This window comes from Seriola dumerili, unplaced genomic scaffold, assembly GCF_002260705.1.
Source record: "Seriola dumerili isolate Sdu_G_001 unplaced genomic scaffold, Sdu_1.0 BDQW01000068.1, whole genome shotgun sequence".
In the NCBI taxonomy this organism is placed as follows: domain Eukaryota; kingdom Metazoa; phylum Chordata; class Actinopteri; order Carangiformes; family Carangidae; genus Seriola; species Seriola dumerili.
Window position 1 is genome coordinate 5,571,198 of NW_019174323.1, and position 9,465 is coordinate 5,580,662.

A 9,465-nucleotide genomic window follows, 5' to 3' on the forward strand; every position below is an offset into this window, starting at 1 on the left:
TCAGTATGCTGTCATTAACACTGAAATTACACTTATAATATAAATACTGTATAATTGATTTAATGTTGATGTGAGTTTTTCACCTACTGAGATGGACAATTGATAATCAGTGGTGGAAAGTAACTAAGTACATTTATTCAAGAAATTAAGTATTTTGAAGTCGGTACTTGTACTTGGTATTTTCCATGTTCTGCTACTTTATACTCCTACGAAATATTGTACTTTTCTACTTCATCACATTTATTTGATAACTTTAGTTAGTAGTTAATTTGCAGATAATCAACTAATAAATTATGATGTATTATTATAAGACTTGCTTGATCCCCAGGGGGAAATTCACAAACTAGTAGTAGCTATATAAAGTACTTAAATGAGCCTCACTAGCCTTTACCAGCTGCAATATGATGCACACATTCATGCATTAGCAATAGTGAAATACATATTACTCTGACATGGGCCATTCTGCACAATGAGTTCTGTAATTTACGTTTCATACTTAATGTATATTTTAATGCTAATACTTTTGTGCTTTTACTTTAAATTTGTGAATGCAGGATGTTTTTTGTTATTGCTGCTTTTACTTAAAAGATCTGAGTACCTCTCTTACTATACTATCTATACAATACTTGTACTTTTGATGTTGATTTTTAGTTTGACTGTCGATTCATTTTTTGCGGTAAGAAAACTAATGTTGCATTATACAACAATGACACAATACTGAAGTTTGATACATGAATTACTATTCAAGCAATCCAAAAACAACTATTATAACAATTTTTTTATCACTCTCTTTATTGACACAAGCATTATATTTAGTTTAGTTTAGTTGCATTTGGAGACTAAAGTCATGTTTGTTTTATATTTGACAAAACCTGTCACTTTATATCGGTTTTTAATCATCAACTTTGAATTACCTCATATCGGCAAAGACCAGCACTATCAAACAGGACATGAAAATTTGAAGCTGACTATGGCTATCTGCAAAAAGTAGAGTACACCACCTTGTGGTGGTGTAAGGAAAATGTCAGAGGAAACTGTTCGGATCAAATTTGAATAGTGCAAGAGGAAAGGTTAAGGAATTTCACAATTCATCCTGATGGAAGTATGTATGTGTGTACTAAATTTCATGGCTACTAATCCAATAATTGTTGAGACATTTCACCCAAAACCACAAAGGTGAACCTCACAGAAGCTGGAGGAAACCTCAGGGGACGCCAGAGGAAAAGTCAGAGCATCACAAAAGTCATTAGGATTCATCCTCTGGGGACCATGAATGTCTATTACCCAATAGTTGTTAAGCTCTTTCAGTCTGGACCAAAGCGGTGGACCTACCAACATGACCTTCCATACAGCTATGCCCACAAGCATGACTAAAAATATCATCCACTGTGATTCAAAGAGATGAGACAGCAAGAAAGGAGCTGGTCGGTACTTCTTATAGACGCTGTAGCTGTGTGCACACATCTTTGCCTCCTCTCCTCTACTGAGTGTGAACACTACAATAACACTAGATCCGCACTGTTATGGACAAAATGACTGGCCGGCTTCCTTTCATCCTGTTATCAGGATATCAGGCTGGTGAGGATGGACATGATTGGTTTAAAGCCTGGGTGACCGATGAGCTGTGCGGTGAAAGAGGACTGAAACAGGACAGGAAAGAAACATTTATTTGTCCAAATGAAGAGATAGTGTGAACATTTACAGTGTAAAACATATGACAACAGTGAGGTCAGCGAGTCTGTGCGCTTGTGTGTGTGTGTGTGTGTGTGTGTGTGTGTGTGTGTGTGTGTGTGTGTGTGTGTGTGTGTGTGTGTGTGTGCGTGTCTGTTTAACAATGTTGTCTAAGTGAAGGATTTGAACTGGAAGCAATACATTTTTCTCTTTCTCTCTGTTGCAGCTGATTGTTCTGATTGGATTACATTAGATTCGGTTTATGCCCATTCTTGTCACGTTGCACAGATTTTAGGAGGCGGTCAAGATCACATTATGATGAATCTTGGGGTAACTATTAATCTCCTGCAACATAAACCACTGGACACAGCTGCACCTTCGTTTATACAACTCCATCAACCGTTTTTATGCCTCTGTGCCGGCGACAGTCTGGACCAGAGGCATTGTGTTTTTGGGTTGTCCGCATGTACGTCCCATTCTCGTGAACACGATATCTCACTAACGCTTTCTTCAAATTTGCCACAAACATTCACTCAAGGATAAACGGATTAGATTTTGGTGGTCAAAGGTCAAAGTCACTGTGACCTCACAAAACATGTTTTTGGTCATAACACACAAATTCATATGCTAACTATGATTTAATTCAAATTTCTAATAGGATAAAATGATGAGGTGATGACATTTTATATCCAAATGGTCAAATGTTAACTTCACTGTGACATCATAATGTTCTGCAAAAACACTTTGATTGTGACCATATTTCCTACAACTTGGCAGGTAGGCGGAGGCATACAACCAAATCTATCGTCAATAGATGGATCTGCGGCTTCGTCTATGATGAAGACTTTTTAAATCCTGGTTTTTACAAATCCTCAGTGGAAGGTAAGTATTTAACCAAAAACATTTTGAAGTCTTATTACTCATTTATTTTAGCCTACAAGTTGATCATAAATTCACATTTGCTGTCAAATATTTCAAGACTAATGCAGACTTTACAAGAACAACGTGACAGATTTTACAGAGAAATCTTTACAGCATGCGTCAAAGTGGAAAAGAAACGGACACAGAGAACTGGTTTACTCCATCAAATACATCAACAAATCATATTTTCACACAGAGGGCTAACAATATAGAAACGGAGGTACTACAAGGTATTAAAGTACTAGGTAGGTAGGTGTTAAATCTCTAACTGTTCCATTCATTGAAGATGAGGGATAGAAACAGTGACACAGTGGTGACGTAGAAAACGAAGAAGCCTCTGTTGATTCTTGTGGCCCAGTGGTTGGACTTCCCTCCCTCCTCTCTGGAGCTCAGATGCAGATTCAGGGTTTGCTGCAGCTCCTTCATCTCCTCCAGAATCAACAGCAACACATGAAACTCTCCTGAATGAACGCATTTGTTAACCTGCACACACACACACACACACACACACACACACACACACACATGCAGTCAACTCAGAGTGGCTTTGTTCTCCCACTGTGATTCAGATGGATGAAGTTGTGTTGTTTCTTACATGTGTTGTCGGGGAGAATCTTTACTTTTTCACATGACAAGTCATTGCATCTAAACAAGCTGAAATCTGGAGTTTTTAGATGTAAAAGGTGCGTAAATATATTGAATTTTGCTGCATTATCACAACAGTGTGGACTGATGCCTCCAGTACCTTTGGCTTTGGCAACTCTGAGAAGTTATCACCCTGGCAACTATTTTCTCCTTCATCATGCTGCTTGCAAGGTAATATCAATCAATAGGATTGTAAATACAAAGCAATCTACCTGGAATGTGCACTGGCCAATGCAGAGCCTGGAAGAATAACGTTGCGTTGTGACTCTTTTTTCATGTTTGTTTTTGGTTCTTTTACTGGAACCCTCTACATTAGCTGAAACGTTTGTATATGCTAAATTTTAACATTATGCAATTAAGAATCCATTTAACCCTATTATACAATCTATTATTTCTTCATCTTTTATGGTTTTGCATGATCTTAGTTTATCCAAATAGTTTTGGATGGAGAAAGAAGCATTACAGAGTGGAGGATAGTAAAAATGCCATGATGCTGCTTAAAAATACAGAAGGAAAAAGAAGTGGTCTGTTTTGAACACTCGTTTAATAACTCAAGACCCCAGATTTGAACTAGTTATGATGATAAACCGCAGGACTGTATCAATAATCTTGTACCTCTTCAGCCAGTGGCAGCATTTCATTCCGTTTCTCACCGTCAGACACTTTGCTGATGCATGAACAGCAGGTCTGTCTTTTCTCCCCTGAAAACACACAGCAGGTTTGACACAAGAGAGGAAAAACTGCACACACAGAATGATTCACAATGACTGTCTACTGCATGTAAAACGGTACCGGAAAGCTTTCTTTCAAATCAAAGTATTTTTCTATTTTATTAAATGTTTGTGACTAAATATGAAAAAAATATTAGATAATAGACTAAAACCAGAATAAATTCTCCAAAATATGTTAGCACCTGATAAAGCTTCTGTGACGACTGCTCTTGTCTGCTCTCGTCTGTGATGCGGGTCTCACCTGCGTTACACTTATCGCTTTTGATGTTTTCCTGTTTGGCCTCCGTGTCGTCCTTCAGCCTGAGCTTCTCCTGGGAAGCTGAATCTACTTCCATCAGATACGTAACCAAGATGGTCTCCAGCAGACTGAGTAGCATCAGAGCAAAAATCACAATGCAGTAGGTCGCTGAGAAGAGGAAACAGGCAATAACTACTTTTTGTTTTGGTATCCAGTTAAAGGGTTGGTTCACCCGAATCACAAGGAACACATTTCTTCCTTAACAGTAGTAATTTCTGGCCATGCAGATTGTTTTGGTTTGATTTGCCCAGTAATCTGTGTCGGTATCTGGGAACTATTTTCTAACAAATAAATGGTCCCTAATTCGGGTGCGTTGGTCCTTTCAGTCTAGTCCATGGTGTTGTACCTATGAGTGGAGTCTTGTTGGACATGGAGGGCAGGATGTCGTTCAGGATGAGCAGCAGGACGGAGATGGCCAGTAGCACCGTGACCTTGAAGCCCAACTTCTCTCCTCGGTGGTCTGAGATGAAGAAGGAGGCGAGATCCAGACTCAAGAAGAACAGGATGGGCAACAGGAAGTTGATGACATGGAGGAGGGGCCTCCGCCTTATGGTGAACTAGGAAAGTGTGGAAAGTGTATATACTTGGTCAATTTAGAATATAATACGCACACAAGCTACAAGGGCAGTGTAAAAAAAAAAAAGAATATGAAATAAGTAATCATTTATTAATCGCAATTGAGGTAAAAGTTTAAAATAATTGACATTGATTTGAAGTCAGATCGCCAAGGCCTAACACTTGTATTCTCCGCTCATCTATTCACTTTTCCTGTAATTTGTCACCCGTCTGTGTCTCTCCCTGTGTTGCGTACAGTGTATATAAGCTGTTCCCACTCTCTGTTGTCGTAGGTGAAATTGTGGTTGTTGACAGACAGTTGGAGGAACTCCCACTCTCCCTGAGTCTTCATCACCTCTCTGGAAAACTGAGTGGCCCGAGACGAGTTGGAGGAAGGAAGGAGCCGAATTTCATCAGCTGTGTTGAGAGAAGAGCGGGAGATTTTGAGTGAAAGTGGATATGAAAACATCTCGGTCACAACCGTGGATGGATTACTGAACAAGTCTATCGGGCACATGTCAAGGGGTGAGAGTGGCCAGAGCCTCTGTCTGGAGTGAGTCCTAACATTTCTTGTTGCAATGTAAATCAAGTGACTGCAAAGAAACAGAAAACGACCACAAAGGGACTCAAAACAACTGGAAAGCTCCTCAAAAGAACGACAAAGAGATGTAAAACAACTGCAGAGACACACAAAGTGACTACAGTGAGACAACAACTACAGAGAGACTCAAAGAAACTATAGACTCTAAACAACTACAAAGACACAGAGACACTGCAAAGACACACAAAAGGCCAAAAAGAGATGAAAAACTACTACAAAGAGACAAAACAAAGAAAAACAATGCAACAACTACGAAGACACAATGACTACAAAGAAACACAAAAACACAAAACTACAAATTACAAGACTACAAATGACACAGTCCTCATTCCCCTGGGGGTCCTATGCAGAAGGGGTTATGGGTCATGTCCGTCAAACATGTCAGGGGCCTATTTTCTCATCAGTCAGAGACACACACACACACACACACACACACACACACACACACACACTCCCTGCCTCACCACAGTGTATCGCAGAACCAATGGAGATGTTGCATCTCTGTGTGTCGAAGGGGAACTTGTGGACGTCCATTTTACAGGTGCTGACCACCTTCACGTCCTCTTCAGAAGTGACCATCCCATTGTAGGACACGTACATGTAGGGATTCTGAGGAGACTCATCTTTCTGTATCCTGAGACGACACACAAAGGTGCGTTTTTCAACATGTGTTTGTAGAGCATGAAAACCACACGGTGTTTCACTTCAATCCTGAACTGAATCAATAGACGACAGATTTCCTTCTGCCACCACTGCCGGATAATGTGTTTGCTTACTACTACTCTTGACAATAGTATAAAATGTCTGTGTGTACATTAATAAAAGTGAACACACAGTGAATTCATTTACCTCCTTATCGAACACAGGATCAGCAAATACCAAGCTGTTAAATTAATTCATGTTCAACAGCTGCATGGTGAATAAAAAGCTGTTTTGAACTCCTTTCTCATCCATTCAGCTCCCAGTATCTCCCACTAATCCCATTGATTCAAATAATTTAAAAGGAGCTATACTTTGTTTGTATCTGGTTTCATTAATTAATGAACGTTTAAAACAAAGCAGAGGAAGGTAATTTCATTTATTTAACAAGGAGTGGTGGAGATTTTCCTGTTACTAAAAACCATCATTTGTGTTTTTTTACAAAGCATTATGTGGTGAACAGGAAGTGAAAGGTAATTCTCTAGATTTTACAACCAAAACTTTAAAATTACGATTAGATTTATTGAACCGAAGTTACTTCACAAACATGGTAGAAATGCAAGTTCTTTTTGCAGCCTTTTTTTTTTTTTTTTTTTTGTAGTGGGACCTTTTGTGTGGAAAACACAAGTCTGAAGCAGTTTTGTGTCACCAACTGTGATATGAAGATCCTAAAATGTAACCAATTCCCAAAATCCCTAACTATTCTGCTTATATGTTTTAAATAACTACACTTGATGTGTGTGCGTGTGCCGCAGACTCACATCTCATAGATGAAGAGGTCCGGCCTCCAGAGCATGTCTCTAGGAACTGAAACCTGAGTGATTCCACAAAACTGAGCGGGGTCCCATGAGATGTGTTCATTGTTCCACATCTGCAACAAATTGAAGGTGAATAAAATACAGAATAACTGGTGACCAACCAGAGTGTTAAAGAGTCTCACATGAAAAGAGGATGGAAGAGGACATTTTTCATTGAAATGATCGAAATGAAAAGCACTAAAGATTCACTCAGTCAACTCACCATCGTTGCCCAGACAAAAGGAATGAAAGTCTGTGTTTTTTCAATCTGTGAATATACACAACCACACACACACACACACACACACACACACCGGCACTGATCAATTAGCAGCATTCAGCAGATGACGAATTACACACCAGCACAGTAACGCAGCACCTACCACAGCCAGAATGGCGTAGAGGATGATGTCCAGCTCTACTACGGTGGGGTGTGTGTAGTCCAGAACGGGCCGGGTCAGTTTAAACACACTGTTCTCTGTGGTCAGGTTCAGGTAGTCCAGTACGTCCTGGTAACTGCACACTTTCTCAGAGGACGCCTCACCTATACAGTAAAAGTCATCGGACACAAGCATTGTCTCAAAAAACTCGAATATATTGATGGCCCGTAGCTCAGGCTTTAGTATGTACGAATTCAGATTTCTAACATTAAACACAGTCTTAGTTTGCAGCATTTGGTTTGTTGCATTATATTTTATTTAGTTCATGCCATTTTATTTTTCTTTCTTTCATTGCTAACACTCTACTTCAAATAGTTGTAATCAAATACATTAATCAACACTTAATATAGTGTGTTACAAGCCATTTGAAAAAAACTTTCAGTCTTACCTGTGAGGAAGATCAGGACGAAGAAAGCAACAGGCATCATATCTGCAGCTGTGTGTTTTTGTGAATGTGCGTGTGTGTGTGTGTGTGTGTGTTAGTGTTGTAGCTCCAAGCCGAGTGTGTGTCCCTGCTCTGAGACCCACTCTGTGCCGCTGTCCTTTCATTTGATCCGAGGAGGGCTGGGCACAATGAATGAAATTTCTCACTGCCTGCAATGAGAAACCCCTCCCTCAGTGGACAGCCTGGGCGGGCGCTGTAATTGGCTCCCACAGGAGGAGAGGGGCAGACAGTGAATAGCCGGCTTTGGTTTGAGTTTAAAGGCAGGTGAGACTGAAGGTGATTGCTTTAAGGGACGAGGAACAATAATAAAACTAAAGGAAAAGGCAGGCAGAGAAGATTTATCCATCTGAGAGCACGAAACTTATTTGACAGTGGTGATGAGACCGTGGTGGGTGCACAGGAAGTTCGGTTTCAAAACAGACTATCACTGTAACACATGCAGAGCAGAGCACAACAAATTCAATTAAAGAGGAACTTGATCACCGAACTGACGTGGTAATGATATTATGAACAGTCATCATTTAAGCCCACTCATTCTCATCACAGCAGCTCTCAGTATCAGCCCCTGCCAGCCTCACAGCAGCCAGCCGGGCATTACAGCTGATTTACTATTCATGTAAAAAGTTTTTTTGCGTTAAGTGACTTCACTGATGGAGTTCTAATTCAAGTGTTGGTGTATTTTAATGGACTTGCTGTAATAACACTGGAGTTTACAAACAAATATAGGCTGAGTAGGGCTGCAGCTACTGATTATTTTAATTACTGATTACTTCATTACTGAGTTTTGATTATTTTTCTGATCAATCAATTGCTTGTTTGATCTTTAAAATGTTGGAAATAGTGAAAAATGTCCATGTTATGTGTGAACAACAGTCCAAAACCCAAATATAGACAAATCCAAGCCCCTGTTTAGGGTATAGCTTTAACATTTGTCCTTGATTAGTGACTGAAACAATTGATTGGTTATCAAAACGTTGTTGCTTAATCTATCAGTTGACCTATGAAGTCATTATTTGAGCACAACAATCAACCCATAAATAGTGGATTGTCTGTACTATGACTACTACACTCAATAACTACTTCTCACTTCTTAAAGGAACATAAACTATAAACAAACCCACTGATTGCCTGACTAACATCAGTTCATCACTTGGATTAAAAACGGCACACTGTAAGATATAAAAAATAACTGTTACATTATCTTAAATATGGTTACTGGGAATTTTCTTGTGATGGCCAGTCACGTTTAAAGCTGCATTAATTCATTTTTTGCCACATGGAGGCAGCACAACACAACGTAAACACAACACTAAAATATTGTCATTATAAAGTTAATATGGCAAATATGTTAGCATTGTGTATTTACACAACTGGCAGACAAAATTAACATTCATTAGGAGTCATGTTTCTGTCACCTGACAAATGTATGGCAATATTTTCCTCTTTTAGCTTGGTTTTTAACAACTCCTGGAAATATCTGGCCCTTAAGAAGCAGCTAAATGCTCCACTGCGTTCACCAGCTAAATGCTAACTTTCTCTGTCTGCTGTTTGGTTTTGAGCAGAAAGTGTACGGTGGATTTTTCAAAGCTTTTTCAGCTAGAAACAACACGTGGCTCTCTTAGAGCAGAGAGGGTCAAAGAAGACAGTGAAACCAAAACAATG

At 39.5% G+C, this 9,465-nt stretch overlaps 1 protein-coding gene across 1 annotated transcript; it reads right to left on the reverse strand.

The window, feature by feature from the left end:
- Positions 1–2,856: 2,856 nt before the first annotated feature.
- LOC111219598 (5-hydroxytryptamine receptor 3A-like) lies at positions 2,857–7,783 on the reverse strand. Its single transcript, XM_022742313.1, has 9 exons — positions 7,747–7,783; positions 7,302–7,462; positions 6,883–6,992; positions 5,887–6,056; positions 5,078–5,238; positions 4,613–4,823; positions 4,210–4,374; positions 3,853–3,938; positions 2,857–3,018 (listed from the first exon to the last, which is right to left on the reverse strand). The coding sequence occupies exons 1-9, from the start codon at positions 7,781–7,783 to the stop codon at positions 2,857–2,859; spliced, it is 1,263 nt and encodes a 420-aa protein (XP_022598034.1).
- Between the last annotated feature and the right edge of the window lie 1,682 nt (positions 7,784–9,465).